Source organism: Parasteatoda tepidariorum, chromosome X1 (assembly GCF_043381705.1).
Source record: "Parasteatoda tepidariorum isolate YZ-2023 chromosome X1, CAS_Ptep_4.0, whole genome shotgun sequence".
Lineage (NCBI taxonomy): Eukaryota > Metazoa > Arthropoda > Arachnida > Araneae > Theridiidae > Parasteatoda > Parasteatoda tepidariorum.
This window is the reverse complement of record NC_092214.1, coordinates 54,260,998-54,286,757: the sequence shown is the minus strand read 5'-3', so window position 1 is coordinate 54,286,757 and position 25,760 is coordinate 54,260,998. Positions and strand designations below refer to the sequence as shown.

General features: G+C 26.5%; 1 protein-coding gene across 1 annotated transcript; it reads right to left on the bottom strand.

Moving 5' to 3' along the window:
- Positions 1-806: 806 nt before the first annotated feature.
- On the bottom strand, positions 807-25,149 carry LOC107450090 (glycine receptor subunit alpha-2-like). Its single transcript, XM_071187263.1, has 9 exons — positions 24,695-25,149; positions 20,847-20,959; positions 18,917-18,984; positions 15,585-15,874; positions 13,835-13,917; positions 8,972-9,103; positions 5,424-5,617; positions 3,594-3,722; positions 807-1,292 (listed from the first exon to the last, which is right to left on the bottom strand). The coding sequence occupies exons 1-9, from the start codon at positions 24,736-24,738 to the stop codon at positions 1,050-1,052; spliced, it is 1,296 nt and encodes a 431-aa protein (XP_071043364.1). The 5' UTR covers positions 24,739-25,149; the 3' UTR covers positions 807-1,049.
- Between the last annotated feature and the right edge of the window lie 611 nt (positions 25,150-25,760).

The window sequence follows — 25,760 nt, the reverse complement described above, 5'->3', positions numbered from 1 at the left end:
CGGGTGGTAGTGGGTTATTTTAAAATATCCACATATTGCTCATACTGCCGCAAAATAAATAAATTGTAGATGAAATGATACATCAAAAGGTTTTATCACATGCATTTAATTTTTTTGAAAAAATAAAAATTTTTCGGCTACTTACTGACTGTCTACTATTTGTTGATATTTAAATTTTCAATTTTCAACTTTTCGCCTTCAAAGAGAAGACGAAAGTTGAACCGCAACTATGATTTTATGCAAGTGACGCTAATTGTTGATTACAATTGAAGTAAAATAAGCGTTTTAACTTCTTGCTGTTATGTTCTCTTAGCAAAAAATTATTCCCCTCAATTAATGCTGCTTTAAAAATGCTAAATCACGTCGATTCAGATGATAGCTCACATTTTTTGTATAAGTGGCAAGTTGGGCAAAAGTAGCATCCACATGCACAGATTTTCACAAACACAGATAACAAAAAGTTTGGATTATATATTCTAAACGTTGAAAATTGTATTTGAAAATCTGATGAGTTATAATTTTGCACATAACTTCCACGCCCAATCGGTAATTTATATCTTGTTGCTTCTCTGTTTTTATCTAGAAACTACTTTACAGAACTTAAGAAACATTGCTATTGCTTGTCAGTATTAATACACACGTTTACTTAATGTGAATTTTATATATATATATATAATATGAGCCGTGTTTAATGTTTGAAAATAATCGAAATATAGGAATTGATAATTGATTACGAAGCTCAATATAAAGAACAATAAGGCAAAAATATAAATGTCGTATTGTATATAAATTATGAGTCAAGGATATTACAATTGCAAAGCCTTTTATTTAAATATAATTTTTTAGGCAGTTGTCATAATTTTATAAGTCCTAAAGTAATATTGATAAATAAAGATATATTCCTTATTTTTATAACATAGCATGTAATGATGGACGTAACTTTTTTTAGATTTCAAAAGTATCGAAACCGTTTTGGATATTTAATCAACTAATGTGATATTTTTACAAAGAAATAATGATTTTATGCAATGATATTTGGTTACATAAACTCATCGACTAAGAAGAATTGGCCAATAGAAAGCATTAAATAGAAGAAAAGCCATTGGGAAAAAGTATCTTGACAATTTATCAATAGTCTGAGGCCAATCTCGACAGCCAACATCCCGATTCACAGCTGATAAAGTGATAGTTGTTGATTTCCACAAATTATGATTTCTTGAACCCAGTTCTTCTTCCAGATTGTTGAAGACTATTTGTTTATGACCTCCGGAAACAGAATGGTTGGATGATGCCTGAAAACCATAGAAATTAATCTTAATATTTATTTTCTTAACCTTTGAAATAATTAGTCAATTAAAAACTATCTTATTCTCTAAAAAAATATTAAACTGACAGAAAAAAACTGCCAACATAAGATCGTTTATTTCAAAGAAATATTCCATTATTTCATGAACCTGTTTTATGCCTATACATTACTTTATTTTATGCTCGCTACATATTATTACACTATTTTATGCCTGTTTTTTAAGCAGATCAGTATTGTTATTTTAAAAAAAAACATGATATTTTAACAAAAAAACTTGATAAAATAACAATATTAGCATTGTGCTCGGTGCGAGGAAAGAGGAGAATTCGCATGACCAGCCAACACCGGGATTTGAACCCGGGTCGTCTCATTGGAAAACTGCAAGGTAAAAACTAGAATTTGAATAGACAGTTTTAATCCATTTATGATTAGGTTGAAAACTGAGGAAAACTTTTCTGTCAAAAACAGTTTCAAACCGACAAATGTATGGAGAAAGTTCGTAAAAAAACGGGATTTTTTTTCCAGCACGCGGGTAACGATAAAAAGCAGAATTTTTTAAATTTATTAATCTTCAGTTTTTTCAGTAAAAAATACATACTTTTCTATAGAATTTGCATTTATTACTTACAGTGTATACCAGTTTAAGTAATTAGTTGGGAAAATAATTAGGTAAAAGCTGGAAACTGATATACGTGTTCAATATTGTTTTCTAGACAAGTGAGATTTCATTTCTTTCACGCTCTGATTACAAGCAAAAAAAATGTTGGTATTTTTTAATTATCAAAAAACAGTGTAATAGTTACTAAAAAATCTGTTAGATTATCGGAATTATATTTGTACTAAAATAGGATATCCAAAATAAAGTAGTTAAAAATTTTTTTCTTCATTCATATTCATTTAAAATTTCACGGTAAAAATTGCAATTTAGGCTATCCATAAAATTTTCGGATGACCCACTTATGGTGCCGGTACTTTCTACCATAGTTTAATTCAAAATTTTTTACAGTGTTCCTATAGACTATTAAGTTTAGATTTCCTTTTGCTGTTATCCAAGTAAAAATCCAAGCTGTTTCCTTTTGCTGTTATCCAAGTACTGTAGGAATTTCTAAGAGCTGTTTAGCATAATATCTTATTATTTTAGATACGAATAAAATGTTTCGATACAGAGAAATGTTTACTGATGAGAACTAACAAGTTCTAATGATTAAAAATACGGTTTCTTCGTCTTTATTGTTGTTCGTTAATTCATTTTACTCATTTTCTTATCACTACTTTGACGAGACGAAGCACGTGGTTAAATAAATTTTAAAAAAGATCAATATTAAAATTAAATTTACAATTAATGAAATTTTAATATAATTCATTTAAATTAATAATAACATTTAATAAATAATAAGTTTAAACAAGTTTAAATTTAATAAATGTATTTTATATAAAATTATCGATTTCTTAACTAAAAGAAAAATCGAAAAGTCGATAAATTAAATAAAGTTAGAAAAATTGGTAAATTAAAAAGAAAAGATGGGATATATTTTATTTCATGAGGTACACTGAGAAAAATACTGGACCAAACTACGGTAAAGCACTCTTTTAATTACTGCACTCAGGTTACTCCTGCACATAAATTACTGTACTCAGGTTAAATATATATTTACAGTAAAATCTATTTTACCGGAACATGTAATGGGACTAAAAATTTGAAAAACAGAAGTTTTTTCCCTAATAATTACCGTAAAATCACTGAATCACTCTAATTAAATATTACTAAAAAAATTACGGTGTAATATTCTGCAGTAAAAATAGATTTTCCGGTAAAATGAATTTTATGGATGATTTACTTTATACCGTAATTTGATTCAGTATATTCTACAGCGTATAACCCAACTAATTACTCATAAGTTAAATAATATTTAGTTTCAGTACTTTAAAAGAACTGTTGTAAGAAATTAAAAAAAATATTACAAAAGTAAATATATTTAATAATTTGTTCCGGGAAAAATAAACTTTAGTTTTCGGTTAAAAATAAAATTATTTCATAAGGAATAAATTTCTTACCTAATCACATGAATTTTTTCTAAGTTATTTTTGATGAACATTCTAAGATATTTAACAATGAATAGTTATTTTTGTATTATAAGAGATCGGATTAGGAATTAAATGATTATTACATTACATTATTTCAGAAAGAAAAACAAATGATACAAGTTCTATTGGTTTTGTACAAAATAAAATTCATGGAAATTGTCTTAAAATAAATACATAAGAAATAAAAATAGTAAGAGTGTACCAAGCTTAAAATATCAGTTGCTTTTTGAAGCTTTCGAGAGCGTTTCTTTTCCATTTTGATGAGCAGCGTAAATTCTAAAAGACTCGCAAAAACGAAGCACATACATGTTACCATCCAGATGTCCACTCCCTAAATAAAATAAGGTGAGGTCACATTTAAATAATTAAAATGTTTAATAAAAAAAAGTTTGATATGCAATTTACAAGGTAATTCAGAAATTTAAATTATTTAAATTATTTATGTGAAGTGTGATTCTTAGTTATGCTGAAGTATATTCCCATATCGAGACGTCATTAAAAATGATCGAAACCTTTTATTTTTGAACTTATTTTTTGTCTGTAGGATATTCGTAAAATTACTCACGAAAATAGTTTTACTTATGAAAGACACAAAATTCCAAAAGTCTACTAAATAACCATATCAGGAACTATTTATAAAAAGAAAGCTATTGATATTCTTATTCAATGTTTAACAATTCGTGATTCTCTTAAGTTTCATATCTTTTAAGTTTCCTTCTGAGTTCTGTTGCTTGGAGGCTCCGTTGTTGCATGAATTAGTGCTTTTTTGCAAATAATATGCTATTTTTGTAACTGTTGCGAATTATTAACAGGTATATATGACTGTAAGTTTGTTTAAGTATTGTTAAGTTTTAGCAAGTGCTCACAATGCTGACTATGAAAATGTTATAAATTGGCAATTTCATTTACGAAAACCTCAGCTTTTTGTAAATGAAAATGAATTATTTATCAAGATCGACCAATTTTACCCAATTTTTTTCAATTTGCTACTTAAATATATGTAGTCTAAATTGATGTAAAACTTTTATTATTTTGCAATTTAAAATTTTCTGATCATGTTCAAATGATATGACAAATAATTATAAATAGCTATTATAAATAACTAGCTTTTTGTGTGGAATTTTCCTTGGATGAATGAGTTTCAATGTTTTTTAAATGAGTTTTATATATCAATTCACTTGAAAAGTTTTCATGATACGGTGAAATTCATAAAAAGTGAAATTAACATTGAGGGGTCTGAACTTTCAAACGCTGTCATGGTGAAACTATTGGGACCATATTTTTCAGATTGCACTTATTTCCACATTGAGAAAAAAAGTATGGTCAAAACTTCCAGAATATAGTAAAATGTACAGTCTTTCTGACTCTATGGGAACGCAAAAAGCCGAAGTGCTTTAGTTAATGATTTTGGTAAAATTAACAATAAAATATTGTTTGATAATCTGTGGAAAAATTAGGTAAATATGGAAACATTAGTTATCATATTTGATATCACCCTTTTGAACCTTTAAAGTGACATTTACATGAAATGAAGTGAGGATACATGAAAATTTGATTGTAAGAATAAAAGTTATTTTGAGTTTGTCTATATATATATATATTAANAAATTTTTTTAAAAATTATGTCAAATTTTTTTTCTAAAATAGACATGAAAGTTTTTTTTTGTTAAAGTTATTAAAATACATGAAAACATAATAATGTGATTTAACATTTTTTTAAAAATAATGTCAAAATGTTTTTTTTAAAAATAGACATAAAAATTCTTGTTAAAGTTATTAAAGTTCATGAAAACATAATAATGCAATTTAAAATTTTTTTAAGAATCATGTCAAATTTTTTTTTAAAAATAGACATGAAAGTTTTTTGTTAAAGTTATTAAAGTTTATGAAAACATAATAATGTGATTTAAAATTTTTTAAGTCACGTGAGAATGTAGTCGTTTGGTAAATAAGACAGTGAGAATTTTTTTCTGCATGACAGATCACGTAAAGATATTTATGTTTGTCACGTGTATTTCAATCAATAAATTACGCAATATTCCATGAAATTAATATTTAGTTTCAATTTCTTTTTATGTGAAGAGAAAGGGACAATACAGTGGTAAACCACTTTCATCAAAGAAGATATTTCCACATCAAAATTTTCTCTAGCATTATTTCCAGACATTCCAATACATTTTACGGAATTTCCATTACACTTCCAGAAAGGCCATGTCATGATATTTTCTTTTGTTAAGCAATATTAATTGAAAAAATTAAATTTAGCCTTTATTTCTTTTCATATGAAGAACTTGGAGCTATAAACTGGTAAACCACATTTTTGTGTCTCACAAAGGCACATCAACCGTCTCCTTAATATTGTTTCCTGATAGATACTTTAAAAGTTACTAGAATTTTCACTACAATGTCAGAAAAATAAGTTCTATGCTGAACCGGGCAAGTTTCATACATTCTTAAAAAGGCATTATATAGGTACAAGTTATAAGTTAAACCATAGTATTACGTAACTATGTTAATTCAATTATGCTAAATTGAATAGATAACTGAGGTACAAGAAAATTTGAGCAATGCTACGGTTCAACATGCTTTCAAAATCACTAGTAGTACACTGAGGTAAAAAAGTATGGTCAAAGCTACCAAAATAAGGTAAAATTCATCGTGTTTTTCGAAAATACGGTTTTAGAAGAGAACGGTTTTCTCTTCAAACGGTTCCACCAAAAAAAATTTTTTTTTTGCCGAAGCTTTTAGGTAATAACTTTTGGAAAATAAAACAATAAAATATGGTTTTATTACCATGATGATTGATAATAAATGTGGTGAAATTTGGTAGTTTTATCGTGATAGCTTAGAGAAAGGCATAAAAACCATTAATTCGGTTAAATTTATTTTTATTTTTGTTATTTTACTCAATGTGTAGTAATAAGAATTATAATTTTGAAAGCCAGAATTTTCGGTAAACCATTACCATACGAACTGAAAAATTACTAAGTGAATGATTTAAATACCGTATACTTTGGTTTTATTATCAAAACTGTGTTTTTTTTCTCTTTTCTATTAGAAATGTCATTACCATACAAGTACATTAATTTCGCCAGTATATGAAAATCATGCTTTTTTTTCTTTTAAAGTTTCTCTTGAACAATATAAAATAAGGCATATTTCTTTATTGCACCAAGCCCTTTATAAATAAGTTTAAAATATACTGATTTAACATTTAAATGTGCAAAATAATTATTTCAAAACATTATTTTAACTTTTCTAACACACTAAGTGCTCGAAAAAAGCTTATTTTTCTAAGAGAAATTATTAATCCTATTATAAATAAAAGCATACACATACATTGTCTTTTGTATTTTGAAATATGTGGAATGATAAATAAAATTGGAATAATTAATAAAACTGAAAAGCCTAGACAGTTTTTAAAAAAACTGTGAATGCAGCTGCATGTATTTTGAAGATTGTATTAAATTCATATGTTTTAATCCTTTTCTATATTTTTTTTTTGATTTGCTCACAAATATCAAAGCGTATTCAATTTCAAGTGGAATATTTTAAAAAAATATTGTTTATCATAAAATTTCATCAAAGTGCTTACCAAAAAATAAAATAAAATAAAGTAAAATAAAATGAAATAAAATGAAATGAAATAAAATAAAATGAAGTAAAATAAAATAAAATAAAATAAAATAAAATAAAATAAAATAAATGCAATTGCATCATTGTATTTTGTCATTTACATCAATATTTTAAATTTTTTAAAAGATGTTATTGAGTTTGCTTTACTGTCAAACTAAGTGAAATTAAAATTTTTGAACATTTTTCACCAACAAAATTATAAACAGATTTTTCTTTCGGCTGTTAGCTTCCACTTCACTAGATAAAATCTGTTCAAGTTTTACTCTCCAAAAAATAATTACTACACGCGAGGAATTCAGTTAAGCAGGAGAACGAAGTTAACTAGACTAATAGGGTAGTAAAACCTCTCAAAATAAAGTTTAAAATAATTCAAAGTTTTAATGATGTAACTGAATCATGCCACGCTATGTTCAAAAGAATAGAATGAAGAATTTTAAAATGGTTTAGTATGCTCTTTTTGCTCAACATAATTTTCCTAAAAAAGAGTTCTGTGCCCTATTTTTAAAAAATATTCATATTTTTGTATAAAATAAATCATATTGTTTTTTTTTCTCGAGTCAAAACCGTATTTTAAGTTAATACTTGAGTAAAGTGGAAAGAAATATGAAAGAGAATTTTCTATATTTCTTATAGAAAGTGTGAATACATTACTTTCTTATCGGATGTCCCAAAAAAGATGGATGATTTGACAAATCAATTAACAAAAAACAGAAGGAAAGAGAAATGAATCATTTTCTGTTTTTTCTTACGAAGCAGACCAGATATTATTTACCACCAACTTTCAAGATTAGTTACAAATTCCGTCAACCGATGGCGCTGCTAGCAAAGAAATCTGTTAAATAATGCTTTCAGAATGCATTTGCGAAAATAACATAATCAGTCTGGGGATGAAACAAACAGGCATCCGTTGATGCATTTGATATTCTTCCAAGCAGCAGCACCATCTGCTGGCGATCCTCGTTTCAAATTTTGAAACTTGGTAAGAAAAACTCTGGTTTCCGGAGCTAAACTCAGTTAGCCGTATATTTTTGTCTCTTTCCGCTTTTCCTTAAGATTATTTTTCAAACCATTGGAAAATTTTAGGACACCCATATTAGCTAAAAATTACAATTTGCTTTATGTTTGATCTAATCAATGAAACAAAATGAAAAAAAAATGTAAAATGTTTTTTTATTTATTGTTATTTAGACTAAATGATTAAACCTGCTAAGTATACAAATCCTCACAAAACTGGAGTTCGTCAAATATGGATGAAATAGGATTGGAAATTGTTCTAAAGAGAAAGCTTACATTACTGGACATGCTAACAGTTCCAAATTTTTTAGATTTGTATTTGAAAATTACAAGAATAAAAAAAAGAACCTCCCACGTTCAGCCCGATAGTGAGAAAGCTCAAGCCTACATGCTTATAACTGAATATATTTAAGTCAGAAGCTGAGCCAACGGCGGTTGGAAGCAAAATACGGACCTATGAGCTGTAGAAAGATCGATAAATAAATCTATAACTTATTTCTCTCCTAATAATTGTCTTACATATTGTTTATATATAACAACTACTTGTAATGTGCTTTTTCGTAAATAAATATTTATCTGTAGCTAAAGCAAAATTTTTTAATGGAATCATAACTATATCTTGCTTTATCTAAAATAAAAGCAAATAATATACAATCGATAAAAAAAATATTGAATCTAAATGAAATAATAATATTATTAACAATAATATGCAAGAGAAACATTGATATAATATGTATATAAAAAAAACTTATTAGTAAAAGCAATATAATAATAACTTTCTTTTACACTGTTGATACTTTGGTACTTCTGTGCTGTTGATTCAACAGTGAAATATGGCGTTTTTAAACATGAAAGTCATAAGATATTTTTATGGTATTATTATTATTGCTATATATTGCAATTTTTATGGATAATTTTACTATTACTTACTGTTAAGCATATGTATTTCTGACTTTCCTTTGCTAATGGAAACTCTATGCCGTAGCATTCTCATTTCTGGATTAAATGGTGGAGGTCCCTCTTGGTCCCATACATAAACTACCATTTCTTTTGGGTACGAAACTAAAATCAATTAAAAATAGAGTATAAAAATATTAAATATAAGAGTAAAACTAAATTTAGTTTAATTTCATCTTTTAAGAATAATTGAAAAACTTCCAATTGTTACATTTGTAGAAACAAAGTAATTTTTATAAAAACAACAACTTTATAATAATATTACGCAAAATTTTAATATTTGATTGATTTATTTTTACAAGACACAGAATCCAGATAAAACCTAATGTCATAGATTTAATTTTTCGTTTTTAATGTAACTTTTGTAATGTAAGTTGTAATTTGTTTAATTGTTTAGTGAAAATTACTATTCATTTTGACTCTTCTGTGAATTTACAAATCTTACAACTCAACTTTTAACTGTATGCAAAAGCTTTGTTGGCTATTATATGAGTGTTTTTTTTAAATTCGCTTATATTTTTATTGCTCATTTTTAATCTTTTTAGGAAAGAATTTGTGAATTTTATTAGAAAATTAACAATGAATCTAATGATAGCAAAACCCTTGACTGAGTCTGAATTAATTCAAACAAAATAAATTCCGTGTACAGTCAGATTAAATGAGAATATGACCAACTAATAATTGTTAGAAAAGCTGCAAACAACTCTCTTAAATTTATCGAAGCAAAAAATGCAAGGTTGGATACATTTTGTCAAGAAAAAATGCTCAAAATATTTGGAAACAGACGTAGAAAATGATGGAAAAGCTATATAAATAAAAAATTTTTTTTTTATTATAATGTAACTCTTATCATTTTGCCTCAAATCAGACAAGAGTACCCGACTCGAACCCAATACCTGTAGATTCTGAAATCGTGATCAACCGATAAAAAACTTTTAAAAAATTCAATTTATAAAAAATTCAATCATCCTAAACAAACAAGCGAAAAAAAAGGAAATATAGTCTCAAAATGCCATTGAAAGTGGTAAATCTTTAGTACACAAAAGTGATCTTTCCTTGTCTAACTGTTTTCTATTATTACAATTTTGTTTTTTATTCTTAAGNAACTTACAACTCAACTTTTAACTGCATACAAAAGCTTTGTTGGCTATTATATAAGTGTTTTTTTAAAAATTAGCTTAGATTTTTATTGCTTATTTTTAATCTTTTTAGGAAGGAATTTGTGAATTTTATAAGAAAATTAACAATGAATCTAATGATAGCAAAACCCTTGACTGAGTCTGAATTAATTCAAACAAAATAAATTCCGTGTACAGTCAGATTAAATGAGAATATGACCAACTAATAATTGTTAGAAAAACTGTAAACAACTCACTTAAATTTATCCAAGCAAAAAATTCACGCTTGGATACATTTTGTCACGAAAAAATGCTCAAATTATTTAGAGACAGACATAGAAAATGATGAAAAAGCTATATAAATAAAAAACTTTTTTTAATTATAATGTAATTCATATCATTTCGGCTCAAATCAGACAAGAGTACCCGACTCGAACCCAATACTCGTATATTCTGAAATGATAAAAAAGATAGATTCTAAAAGTAGATTCTGAAATGATGAAAAAACTTATAATAAATTCAATTTATAAAAAATTAAATCATCCAAAACAAACAAGCGAAAAAAAAGGAAATATAGTCTCAAAATACCATTGAAAGTGGTAAATCTTTAGTACGCAAAAGTGATCTTTCCTTGTTTAACTGTTTTCTAATATTACAGTTTTGTTTTTTATTAAGAAAGACAAAGGTAAATATGTAACACGTGTGGAATATAAAGCACGCAACAACAACTCTTTCTTGCACGCCCGAACAACCAGGAACAAAGTGTCGCCCAGTAAGCATAAGAGGTCAGCGATCAAATATGAAATATAAATACAACTAATTAGTTCTAATGAAGTGGGCAGAAAATCAATAAATTACTTTAATTAATAAGCTTTAAATTCTAAATTATAAAAACATACGTAGTCATGTGAATTTTAATTTTCAAGAAACGTCATTTCGTAATATGAGCTTCGAGAAAATATTTAAAAAGTGAACATTATTTATTATATTTAACAGTATTCAAGTAAATATTAATATGATGAAAAAATCAATTGTTTCATGAAAAAAAAAACGATTTGAACAAAAGTAATTATGCACATGGAAAAAAAATTCTGGTAAAATTACCGTATTGTATAGCAATGACATTTATGGTAAAATAAAACAATCATAATTCTGCTAATAAAAACCAAAATATACTGCATTTAAACCATTAATTTAGTAATTGTTCCACCCGAATGGTAACAATTTATCGAAAATTCTTATTTTCAAAATTATAATTCTTATTACCATATAATTAGCAAAAGATGCAAAACGGAAGAGTAAATATACCCAAATCAATGGTTTTTATGCAATGCTCTAAAAGGTCACGATAAAATTATCAAATTTTATCGCATTTACTAAATTTCATCACATATTTTAAAACCATGTTTTACTGTTAATTTTGCTGAAATAATCATTATAGCTCTTAAGTAAAAATTACAAATCTATTTAGTGTTCCCATAAACACGGTAAATTTTATCATATTCTGGTAGTTTTGACCATGCTTATTTTCTCAGTGCATGAATCAATTGAAGAAAGGGGAAAATGATAAACTTGTATATTTTCCTTAAGACAACATTAACTGTTTATCAGACTATCATAATCGACAATAATAAAAAACAATTAAAGTGCATAAAAAGCACTAGATAGTATTTTGATTTGTAATGATTTACAGATTGTAATGTTCATAAAAGAAAGGATGACTTAATATTTTGAGGAATTTATGAAAGAAAAATCACCTTTTCATTAAAAAAAATAAAACCGAAAAACTTTCACTAACTCATATCGTGAGGCAAATTTTTATTCTTCTATAAATTATGAAGTGTTTGAAACATATTTTTTTTCTTCAAAATAATAAGACCTGCGTCAAGCTTCCTCTACTTCAGGAAAAATTTGACTCAAAGTGCGACTAGCCTAATTAAAGATTATAAAATTATTATTTTTTAAAATTAATAATGAAATATAAAGTACTGTGATAAATGTACGATTTTTTTCTCATTAATCATGCAATTCAAATCAATACTTAATATCATGCAATTTTTTTTTTAAAAATTCAAACATCGGTAAATACACAGCTGTTTTATTTTGGCGTTAAGATGAATGAAATTCACGTTTATTGAATCCAATTTTCATTAGAAGCTCAGAAGGTAATTATTTTTTTTCTATGATTTCGTTACCCATTCAATGGCAATTAGTTACCCATTCAATGGCAATTCGTTGCCCATTCAATGGCACAAAGGCAGAAGAACTGATGATTTTGTTGCAAATTTAACCAAAGAAAAAAAAACTGCAAATTTGAATCCTTTGCTTTCAGAATCTGCAAATCTGCTAAAACTGTCACTTGACCTTAAAAAAATTTTTTTTGTCTCTTTCATGTACTGGAGGAAAATAATTTTAAACCGAAATTCCTTTTATTTGTTTATGTGGCTTGTTTTGAGCTATACCATTTTCTTATGCTGTTAATGCTTATAATTCTTAAATAATAAGCTTTAAATGCTTATTTTAATTTGCGTTATGTTACTCAAGAAAATATGTCAGGCCTTCGTGCATATACAATAAAAGAGTAAGATCTAAGTTAAATCTCGTTGCTGTAAGTAAAACTTACTTTTACAGTATTTCTAGTAAATATTTTTACTACTTTAAAGATCTTGCTCACAAAACCTTTTTTCTGCTTTGTTTAGGTCATGTGATGTAACATACACTTCCTTAAAGACGTAAACCACAAATCGATTAAAAAAACTTTAAAAAATAATTTTAAAATGTAATTTTGTTATTTTATCCATTAAAAACCTGATGCAATTTGAAAGTATTATTTTTTTCTAGTTAAAATAGTTCAAAACATAAGAAACTTATTTTATTATGAACATTAATCTGAAAAATAAAGATAATCCATGCGCTGTAAACTGCATTATTAAATTTAAGATCTAATTTTATGTTTGCAATGGATGTTTTTAATATTAAAATTGCAGCTTTTAGAGGAGAGAATATTTGAATTAGTTTGAAGTTTTTTTTTTTCTTTTTCTTTTTTCTTTTTTGTCGTATGCCTGTTTAGGCAGTGGGGTGCGAATGTTCCTGTTTTTCAGTGGCGCCATCTATGGCCATGAACTCGACTTCTGCCACGCCATTCACACAACCCGTTTATAAGGCGGGTCACATTCACACGCAAAGGAGAAAGATTCGAGGATCCGGAGATCCGGGAACCTTTCTGATGCAACCCAGGACCGAACCCAGGACCTTTCTGATGCAAGGAGAGTTCCCTGCCCCCTACACAGGCCGGTCGGCAGTTTGAAGTTTTATTATATATGAAATGAATCTATTACCACTATGCGTATATTCAGTAAATAACTAACCCGCATAAATCGTACAGGATAGATCTTTAAGGGTTATATTAATTTCAAATTAATATAATATATTTTGAAATAAAAACATTCATTTTTGCCGTGATAAAAATGTATAAAATTTAAAATCTAATATTACATTAAATAATTCAAAATCAAAAAAATGACATAAATATAGTAAAAAATGTCTTTAAAAGATAAAAAATGACACGAAGAAAATACAAACTTGTTTGCACTTCAAATGTTATAATTAACTAATTTAAAACCTAAAGATGAAAATTCAGCTTCAATATGCACCATTTAAAAACCAATATACATTTTCATAATTTTTAAATAGTATATATAATAATAGGGATACTTACAGCTCCTTAAGATAAAAGGACAAACTTGAATGTCCACAGGATAACTTCTGAAATCCATTTGACAAGATATAATAGCAGCTAACCTAGGTTGCATTATAAGAGGGTGTAACAGATAAATTTTATAAGATAAATTAATTTAAATTAATCAATTTATATTAATTAATTTAAATTAAATAATTTAAATTAATTAATTTAAATTAATTAATTTAAATTAATTAATTTAAATTAATTAGTTCAAGTTAATTAACTTAAATGAATTAATTTAAGATAATTTTTATTTTAAAATGCAAAATTTAAAAAAAATATGAATGATATGTGCTATATGTATGGCAAAAAACTTTTGAACAATGAATGCATTAAATTATATTTAGCCTGAAATAGGACATTTGAAATAATCCAAAAATGAGTAACTGAACACTAAGAAAAAAAAGTATGATCAAAACTACAGAACATACTTATCGTGTTTCTCGCTCTTATGAAAACACGACACCAAAAAGCAAGTTAATTTTTACCGAAGGTAATAATTCTGGTAAAACTGACAATCAAATAATTTTTTATACGTAAAAATTAGGTAAATGAGGTAAAATTTGGTTATTTTATGATGTTACCTTAGAGCATGGCATTAAAATCATTTATTCGGTTAAATTTACTTTTTAATCTTGTATTTTTTATTAAATAAGTGGTAATAAGAATAATAATTTTTAAGATCAGAATCTCCGGTAAACCGTTACTATATGAATGGAAACCGTTATCTGGTGAATGGTTTAAATACTGTGTATTGTTTATTACCAAAATTACGTTTTTTTATCAGAAAATTATTAATATTGTCTAGTTATGACATTATGATATTTAATAATTATAATTTGTATTAAAAAGCACGGTTTATCTCTTTTTAAAGACAGTTTTCAGGAATTTTATTTGGAATCTTTTCATTTGAATATATTAAAAGTAAAATTCTCGTAGCAGATTTACGCTATTTAGTATGAGGCAAAAATTTATACCTTATAATTTAAAATTTTCGATCACTTTTAAATTTAGTAAAAAAAGCATCTTTGTAGAGCATCTATCTTTTGGTAAACGAGTTTTATAACTGTGTGCATAATTTTAATTAATTAATTAATCATGCTTCCATATCCAATTAAAATGTCGTGAAAATGAAAATGAAAAAATAAATAAATAAATAAATAAAAATTATTAAAACAATTATATAATATTATACAAATTATTTCTTACTTTGTTTTAAAACTACTAATTATTTAACAGAATTGTTTATTGTTTGAAAAACAATTTATTGGGAAAAAAAAACTTACTTGAATGTTTTGTTACAATGAATTATTTTGAAAATGCATTTCTAGTAAATTGAAAACATAATGCAAAATGCAAATCTTACTCTAAATTTCAAACTGATACATTTAATGAGTTAATAACTCTAACAATAAAGTACAATATTAATGGACTCCTGGGTTTTAATAATTAGGATACACTGATTAATACAGTGCTTACTACTCATGATTTTTAATAAATAATGGTTCTTTTAGTTAATAAATGATTATTAGTTAATAAATAATTACGTAACATCAATAAATAATTATTCAAACCTGAATTAGTTATATATAATATGATATACGCTGAACAATAACATTCTATTTTCTTGATAAATTACTTTTTACTAAATTATTATGTTGTTTTTTTACTAAAAATAATATTAAGTTTTATTAATATAATTTAAGAACTTGCAATAGACGATTACCTTAAAGTAAAATCAATTAAACAAGTTTTTCCAGTTCTTTTCACAACAATAAAATTTGTAGATGAATCTTTAGCTGGTGTCTCAACAATTTTTGAATTTCCAATATAAGTGTCAGGTAACCATAACTCTTTCACTTCTTTAGCTTTCAAAATGACTGAATTGCCTGTCATAGGTCCAAAGAAATTTCCACTAGGTCTTACACTAATGCTGTCATCTCCATTTAAATACCTTAAACAAATCTCATTTGAAACTTTCCAGTGGTGCTTTAGAAAGAAATCTAACCTAAAATCCTAAAGATAAATAACAACAAGCATAAGTTTAATACAAGATACAGATTTAAACAAAAATCTTAAAAAAAATCCCCTCGATTCTTGATTGAATGTAATTGGATTATTTATTATTTTTAAATTTCAAAATGCATGAGGATTTTATTTTTATTTAGTTTTTAAGAATAATCAGGGATATTCATGAAATTATAATAGTTCCACTTATGTTTCAAAAAGCAGATTATATCCAAGAACATATAAATAGAATATGCTCTAAAATGTTTCCAGCATATAGTAATTGAAATATAATATTTTTCGTTACATAAAACAATTTTGATATGTTTTCGTCAAAGCATGGATGAGTATTGGAATAAATGTTTAAATTTCGTTGGGAATTCGAACTAAAACAAGAGCTGTGTTGTTAAGACTCAATAAAAAGTAAATTACGAATAATTATTTATAATAACTAATTCAACAGAATCGAATTAGAAATTCAAATTGCGATCATTAATTTATCATATTTATTTAGATCATTATTTTAAACATAAGCCTAAGGTCCGTAAAATTTTATTTAGTTTTTCTCTCCAATAAATTAGTTTTATCTCTAATAAATAGATGGCAGTATAATAACATCTGTATCAGAGTATTTGGAACCATAACAAACATTTTGTGATGTTTAATGAGAGTTTCAGAAAAGAAAATTAAAGTTAAGAGTGGTCACCGGCAAATGAACATGAAACATTTTTGAAAGTAAATAAAAAGTTTATGAAAACTTTTTAATCTCATTTTGCACATTACAAATATTACATTTAATATATATGTATTTTTTATGTTTCTCAGATTATTTTTTTTTAATATTTTCAGGATTAATAAATTTTATTTCGTTTGCATATCATGCAAAATATTGGTTAATTACAATAGTATTAAGAGGTCTCATTTTTCTAATATATTGGATTGTTCAGAAAGTAATTTCGTTTCCTTTTCGGAAATGAAAGATAATTTTCTTATAGTGAATAAATATTTCATTGAATTACTGTCCATTCTGGTCCTATACCTTTTGCCATTTTTCTTGCAGTAGCAGGAATCTATGTTTCTAAAACTTATTCTTCCTTGCTGGCAAAAAAACTGATCCAGGTGATTTTTGACCTTTTCTTTGAGTCCATTCTTCTCTTTTATTCAATAATCTCTTGCGTTTAACATTGTATTAGACAATCCATTTCTCGTCCCTAGTGATGATGCACTTTTCTTGACGTTTTCTTGGAGTTTGTGAATCAAGTAAAAGATATCAAATCACAGCCACAAATTTCTTTTCGTAAGAACATGAGGAACCCATATGTTGAGCTTTGAGATTAAATTGAGATTAAACCTAAGCGTTTCAAATGGTTATAAGCGGTTGAGCTCAATAAATTTAATCCCTCAGCGATGTCACAAGTTGTTCTTCACTGGTTTCTATCAATTAATGCTTTTATTGTGTCTTCATCAGCTTTGGCCTTCTGAAACTTGGCGCACCTTCATCATTAAAATTGCTGGATCGAAATTTCGCAAATCAGTTTTGGTATGGGTGTACTGTCAATACACCTTCTCCATATATATCGGATATTTTTTCTTTCATTTGAACAGTTTTTTTCCCCTTTTCAGCTTTTCACTATCATATTTGAAAGGACACCAACCAAAAACTTCCAAAAACTCAGACGGACTTTTTCAGAAGAAAGCCTTGCTATATCAGCTTTCATTATATATAATGATTATGCAGTTTGTGTGTGAAATTGGTAGTGAAAAAAATGCAATAAAGTCTTCTCTAGAGATAATATGAAATTACCTTTCGAATAAATTAATACGTGAGCTGAACAATATTAATGTGCAAAATTAAAAAGGGATGAGCAATGCACGAAAAAAAAAATCAGACACAAAAACGTACTTTCTCTGGTTAAACATACCTTTTTACAACGGATTCGGATTTTTGAGAACCGAGATATAGGGGGAAGCTAGCTGCAATATGGGAAATATGGTCCCCATATTTTGACTCCTTAATATTAATTTGACTTTTTGCGCATTTCGCCATATTTCAAAAACGTTTTAAGTGAATAGAAGAATTTAGCACACAATTATAAAATTTGTTTATCCAAAGATAATTCCATACAAAAAATTTATTTTAGTAAATATTTATTATTTTTCTATATTTATTTAGTAATAGTAAAGGAAATTGAATTGCAAGGACTAAAATTTTTTAAATCATTTTGAAGTATCTAATTTTATATGGTAAAATACAAAATTTGAACGAAATCGATTGGATAGTTAAAAAATTCGTAAATTTAAAATTAGATTTCTCAGGAGCTATTCTACCAATTTCTCTCAAATTTTGTATTCTGCCATGTGAAATTGGATATTTTGAAATGATGTAAAAAATTTTGTACTTTACAATTCAAATTTTTATTTACTATTATTAAATAAAATAATGAATATTTACTAAAATTAATTGTTTGCATGGAATAATTTTAAGATGAACGAATCGTATAATTGTGTGCAAAAAATTTTCAATTCGTTTAAAAAGTTCTCGAAACATGAGAAAATACGCAAATAAAATTAACATTAGAAGGTCCAAATTTTGGATCGCTCTTCTGATCAAACTCTGGGGACCATTTTTCCCATTTGCGGCTACTCCCTATATTTTGGGGGTCAGAAATCCAAATCTGTTGAAAAAAGGCATATTTATTCAAAGAAAGTACATCTTTGTGTCTGATTTCGCAACTAATTAATTAGCAAATTTGAGGTCACCTCTTCGAACCTTTAAGATGTATTCTTAGAACTTGAAGTTCCGATCATTAGATCAAAAGTTATTTAGGGTAGTCATTTTTTTTGGCGCACTCTACTTTTGACTGAAATTTGCCACTTTTTTTATTCTATTAGCAGCTATGAAGGCAAGTTTAACAAATCTCATATTTCTAGTGTTTTGCTCATTTTTAATTAAGATTTTAAAATAATAGAGTTGGATTTCTTTCGTTCAATAGAAGAAGTATACAAATATAAATTTTATATACTAGTACAATATACAGTTAAGAAAATTACCATTGTAACTGGACGAAATGAGTTTAAATCTTCCAGATACACTTCCGTATACACTTCTAATGGTTTGTCTGAAAAAATATGAAGTTATTGTTGCATTAAGATTCAAAGTTGTTAATTTATATTAGATGAGATAAATATAAATGGTTTTAAATTAGGGAGAAAATTACATATGTAGCCATATTATTTAGGGTTAAAACACGGAATTGTTGTTTTGTCTTCATTGGCAGATTCTGCCTAAATCGTTTAATAACATCTGATTCCTTTTTTGCAAATATTTCATGATTTTTTTGTGTACCGGTAGGATATTTTTGATACTAGTGTAATTTTGTAAAAACGATGACATTTCCGAAAACACTCATATATGCCTTGAGATATTTATAGAACACCAAGAAAAGTTTAAATTTGACACAAAGCAACAAAATCGAAAGCATTGGGGACACTAATATAAACATTTGTAAACGTGTATTTTACTAAGGATGGTTGAAGCGACATGGGGGTCTTTTTCCTACATTATGACACAAAATAGTATATTGTGAAATTTTTTCAGCATCTTAAGACCCAAGAGTGGAGACAACTACTTTACATCGAAAAGATGTTCTATTATCTCAAGAATGTTCTTTTACACTACTTGGGGTAAAGTAATCACCCCCATTTTATTTATTTATTTTCTATTCAGTAGCACTAAATTTTATAATTACAATAAGATAAGATGCACATAAGAGTCAGTAAAGTTACTTTTAAGATATAATATAAAGTAAGAATCATTAATTTAGATGGAGTATATAAAGAAATACTTAAAATACAATTAGTTGTTAAATCAAACACACACAGAGAGAGTATTAAGACGAATTCGAACTTATTTAAACAAAACGAAAACGAATGGGAATTTACATGATAAAATCACTTAATACAGTTTACTGAGATTCACAAGCTAAATTATAACTATCTTTATTACTTAACAAAAATCAGACATACATATATAAACGGCTATCTTTTATTTTGGTTGATACATAGAGCAACGTCGACGACTTCCGCTAACTCACGCCAATTTATATTCAAATACGTATAAGCAATATACAAATGATAGTCAAAGCGAAGTGAAAATTGTTCTCGTTTCGTGTATTTCGAGTTCAGTGTAAGCTTTTTTATCATAGGTGTTCAGATTTGGTGTAAAACCTGAAATAAAGTGTTTCTTCTCACAGTTTTTTTGTGTTTATCAACATCATATTCGGAGAGATATTTCACTATAATTTACAGTGTATTTTTTGTATGTCTTTGCCATATTCTTTTTAATGGCGTCTCTTTTTTTTATTGGCTTACGGGAGCGAATTTTCTTTTAAATTTTTCGCCGTAATTTTTTCTAAAAATGTCTTCACATAAAAAAAAGGTTTTTTCTTTTCCAAAAATTACTCGATTTGTCAAAAAGAATTAAAGAGACACCATAAAAATTTAGTTCAGACAAATAAATTCAAATTAAGAGTATGTCGACTATCGACGAACTAGTGATTGCTGACTCAGCCATTGTGTTGACGAAAAATTGGGTGGTAGAATGATTGTGTTAAAGAACTGATCATGTCGACGAAATGGCCATGTCGGAGAAATGATCCGACGATTAAACCACCACAAATTAAAGATTTCGATTTAGTCGAATAAACATTTTCAAAGTCGTTTAGAAGTCGATTAAACATTTTCAAAGGCATAGAAGGGAATCAGGTCGGTGAAGAAATAATTTGTCATCGACGTGGTGACTGTATGTGAAGTAATTGTCACCGAAATGAACTGGATCAATCTTATAATGTACTTCTAAAATAACTTATCTACAAATTTATTTTGTCTTAAAAAAGCTTAATTACGAATTCTAATAAAGAAAGAGTATCAGGTAATAAAATAAATCATTGCTTTTAAAAGAAAGTATGAAAAGAATGCTTACTGGTTGCTTCTTGGGGAATTTGTGTTACAAAATGTAAAGGCATAACATTCATGATACCGAGTTTTGACTTGTCCTTACAATCCTCCATGCAAGTTTCAATCATTGTAATGTACCTAATTTAAAAAATATAAGAAGGAGAAACTTTACGCAGGTTTTCTAAAATATTTGTTCCGTAAATTTCTCTACTCATTATACGTAAATTTTCAAAATTAAAAATATTTTTAGGTTTCAAGGAATACTGTGCTTTAATTCTGTTTGCATTTATTTAAATCATAGGTTCCAAAAGTGAGAGCTGAAGAGTTCAAGATTTTTTTTCTGGAGAGGCCTTAACAATTTGCAGAAAAATAATTTTTGAATTTTGAATACACTTAAAACCATTTATTATTATTTTTTTTTTGCCTTGATTCCAATCATTGACATTCTTAACTCTGCATACACTCACATAAATAAAACTCTCACTTCTGATGATACAGCAATCCATGAAGCATATTGATTTATTTTGAGTATCAATTCGACACAAAATCACGTGGTATTTGACGAAACACGAGCACTCAAATATATGACGAAATATTTTCTCAACTCGGAACCTTATCTCTGTACACTGTGGGAGATAGTTAACTAGAAGGAAAACTACACGATAGAAACTAGAACGGCGAAATTAGGCCGATCGACTGTATATTACTTAATTTTACAATGAAAAATAATGATTTTATTTCTTTACGCATGTCTGAGGCACGTTTTCCGAAAATACATACAATCATATTTTGAATGTATAGCAAATTCATATTAAAATTGTTTGCATTTTAATCTGCCTAAACATAATTTTACAATAGTTTGAGTATTTTAAAATAATTTGTTTAAAAGTTTGTTTCAGCTTCTTGCTTCTTCAGTTTGAAGAGAAAATTTTTTGATGTTAAATGTACAATTCATTTTTCTAACTAAAATGCAATGAGTCTTGCTTCTCATTACATTGTTGTTTACATCCTTCAAAACAGATTTTAAGGCAAACGATTTTAATTTTTTTTGACTGGGATGTTATTTAAAGAAGCTATTTAAGGACTTTTAAAAGAACTTCCTTTAAGGACTTTGGACCTGTGTCCAGAGGACCTGCGTCCAGAGAATCAGTATCTTACGGATATTCGGTTTCAAAGGCACCTCACTGAAAACATAGTTTGAAGATAAATCATTGTAATTTAAAGTAGTAATAAGCAAAATGCTCTTTATAAAAGCATTCAAAACATATTATGATAAGTGCTTCAATTATTTTAATAAGCACTGTATATGAACTCGATAGCAATAACTCAGTTTATAATTCGATGCATTTAAAAAAACTTATATAAAAAAATTTCTTTTTGGAGAATTGAAGCTTCTATATAGAATGACTTGCAATATATGTACTTAATAATTTTTTTTTTGTAGTGCATTAAAAGCTAAATCTTTTGTAAAGAATGGAAAGCAACTTGGAATTAAAATTGTAACTCTAATAAAAGTCATACCCTATGAAAAAGACTTGTTGAATTGTGTTTTGAAATAGTTAGTCACAGAATTGAACAATAAAATTTCTTAGTATGCACTTTACATAAAAGAATACACTGTAACATTCTTATGAAATTCAAAATGAGTTCATTAGACTTCCCTATAAACATCGGATTCAAATTCAACCCGAAACAGATGATATACTATTTAAATTAATTAAACACTTAATACGTCTTTTTTTAAAAAAATCCAAAATTATTTTTGCAAGCTAAGATATTTAAACTTTAAACGCTTTCTTTCTTTGTAAGCCTCTGATTACTTATAGTTATTTTAAAAAATATAACTGCCTGAATTGATTTTGGAATATGTTTCACTCTGTACTGCATGCACTGGAAAACAGTCATGACAGATTACAGGTAGGCCTGATTACATACCTAAACCACAGCACTATATTTAATAAAGTATATTAAATATATAATTTAATATTCAAATTTATTTAATTGAATTGTAAGGTTTTTTTGTGAATTTAATTTTATGCAAACACATTTAAGAATGGACTATTTTAATAAAAGCTGGTAAAAAAATTTTTATAATATAAATTATTGATCGACATGAGGTTTCAGTAAGTTGCTGATATGATCGAAAGTGTATCTTAAACAATTAAAAAAATTAAAAAATAGTTTTTTTCTCTTCCAGGAAGCGCAGAAAAAACTTTTTCCTTGCAGAAAGGTGGTAATTTAAAAATGTTTGGCAACTAACTAATTATTAAAACGAATCAAACTAATACGCAGTATTACTTTTTAATGACCAAAAATATTTTTTTGTGAAAAACGGTTTTCTTTTTACTTTCATTTTATTATTATTTTATTTTGTTATCTCAATTTCAGGAAATATTTTTTGTGAAACACAATATTTTTTTTTCTTTGGTAAATATTTTTGCCTTATGACTTTTATGCAAAATAATTGTTATTAGGTTTGTGAAAAAATTTTTTTCAAGTTAAATTTAAGCTATGGAAATGCAAAAGGAACTTATACATTATGTAAAATTGAAATCGTTAATATACTCCTCAGAAAAATTGGTTCAAGGTTAAACTATAAAATCTTTACTTTCAATACAATTTGCTTCAATCAGAGGCATATTTACATTAACCTTAATAAGATTTTATGCATTCAATACTTTTTACGCTGCACTGAAGTACTATATATATGTGCTACTTACTTCAAGTATAACCATAGTATCATGTAGTTAAGAAGGAATAATGTGCACCATAACTGAATCAAACTTAACACTTTGTTAAAAGTATAGAAAGTTTGTGATATTACGGTTTAACATATTTTTTAACAATACATCAGCGTAAGAAATACGCCTCATTCTTAGAAAAGTATATTTGATTTTACTTAAGGACTTCAATGCATATTTAGATTTGCAAGAAAATACATACATTTTATCTAAATAAAAACTATGTAAAAAATAACAGTTTAATGAAACCTTTATAATTAAAAAAAGTAATTAACATGTAATTCAGACGGAAAAGATTTCAATTAAATAGTTTGATTTTTTTTTAATTTCGAGTAATTTATTTTTCAAATTTACTTTTTAATTTAGGTTTATTGCAACTGTAAATTAAAGTATGTATAGTATAATAAATTTCTTTAACCCTATAGCGAACTATAGTGTGCACCAAAAAAATCTTTTTTATCAACTTAATACAACTCAACTCATAACTTTCAGATGATTTTGTTCCTCGATTATCTATTTTGATATAACTTTTAAGAAAAGAATTGTCTGTGCAGATGAATTTTGTCATTAGTGGATTTTGAGTTGACAGATATCAAACACATGAAATAATAAACTAAAAAATTTTCCTTACAGTATATTGAAATATCATACTTCAAAATTTTTGAGATATTTTAAAAGTTTATCCAAAGTATATCCTAAGTAAATCCTAATCCAAGTGTATCCTAATCTGAAGTAAATCCTTATCTGAAGTATATCCTAATTTTAAAATCTTTTAGTATAATAGAGAGAAAAAACGAGAAAAGCATTTATCTCATTTATCTCATAAAGGTGCATGTTATTAAAATAATTTGTTTAGAGCACTCGATTATTATTATCGATCAAGTTACTGTACGGTCACCAACATATTAGTTTTGCTTAAAATATGTTTTATAATGACATAAAATGCAATATTTAAACAATAGGTATTTATTAATAATAATTTAAATATTCTTAAATATGAATTTGGCATAAATTTATTAATAAAAATTAATTAATAAAGATTAATTAATGAAACTTAATGATAACTTAAAAAACATAACTACTCTCAACATATCTAAAAATATTATTGAATTTTAAATTATCGTTTTCTTACCTTAGAAACAAATAAAAAAGGGATATCAAGCACAAAGACATCATATCATTAGCCTCTTTTGAAATCCCTTAGAGTGATTGATTGCTTTACCTTTAAAGAAATGATTTCAAATTTGAAACACATAATAATTGAGATTGATTTAATCATTGCCGACAGCCTCGTAAACTTGCATTGCCAATATTATTTAAAATTCTCAATGATGGTAAGGAAATATATCATTTAAATAAAATATATCTAAATATTTTACGGTAAGAAATAGACTGGGAATATCATTATGAGCTTTTTTTAAAAATATATACTTTCCTAGTAGTGGAAAAAAGATAAAAGTGAAGAGCATAATCGAAATGATTTTCCAAAAAGAAACGCATCCGATAGCGAAATCTGACGTTCGATCATTTTAACTATAGATCTCGTTTAGAAGATCAGCCACCTTTCTGAAATGGTTAAGAATAGCATGTGGACATGTTTTGTCATCATTTATCTTTCAGCGAAAAGAACGCCACAAAAGAAATGATGAAATACGAAATATCGACCCGTGAAAGAACTTTCACTTGAAGATATTGTGATAGCAACAGAAATAAGTCTTGTAATTCTGTTTGCTTATAACTTGCATTTTGTAAGATGTAGACAAACGTTGATGACTAAAAAAATGGTTTCCAGACACCACGTAAATAGTCTGTCTTTTATAAAGGTTTTCTTATTATTTACAGTTTAGAAAGTTTTTAAATTAAAAAAAAAATTCAAAAAGCTATTGATACTCTTTTAAATAGTCGATTGATAGTTTAAAAATAATTGTGTCTATATTTTTATTATTCTATAAAATTTTATCAAATTTTAACCTTAAACCATTATTTTAGAAAATTAGAAACACGTTTATGTAAAAAAATTACGTTTTAAAAACAAAATAGAAATAACTCAATAACATTTCAGAACAATTTTCGTTCGCATTTTTTCTTACGTTAACTTAGAAATATTTTTTTTAAGAAAATTTGCTGGCTTAAAAAATTGACACAATTCAAAAGCTGAATTCTTAAAGCGTATTCTCCATTATTGGTGATTAAATTTA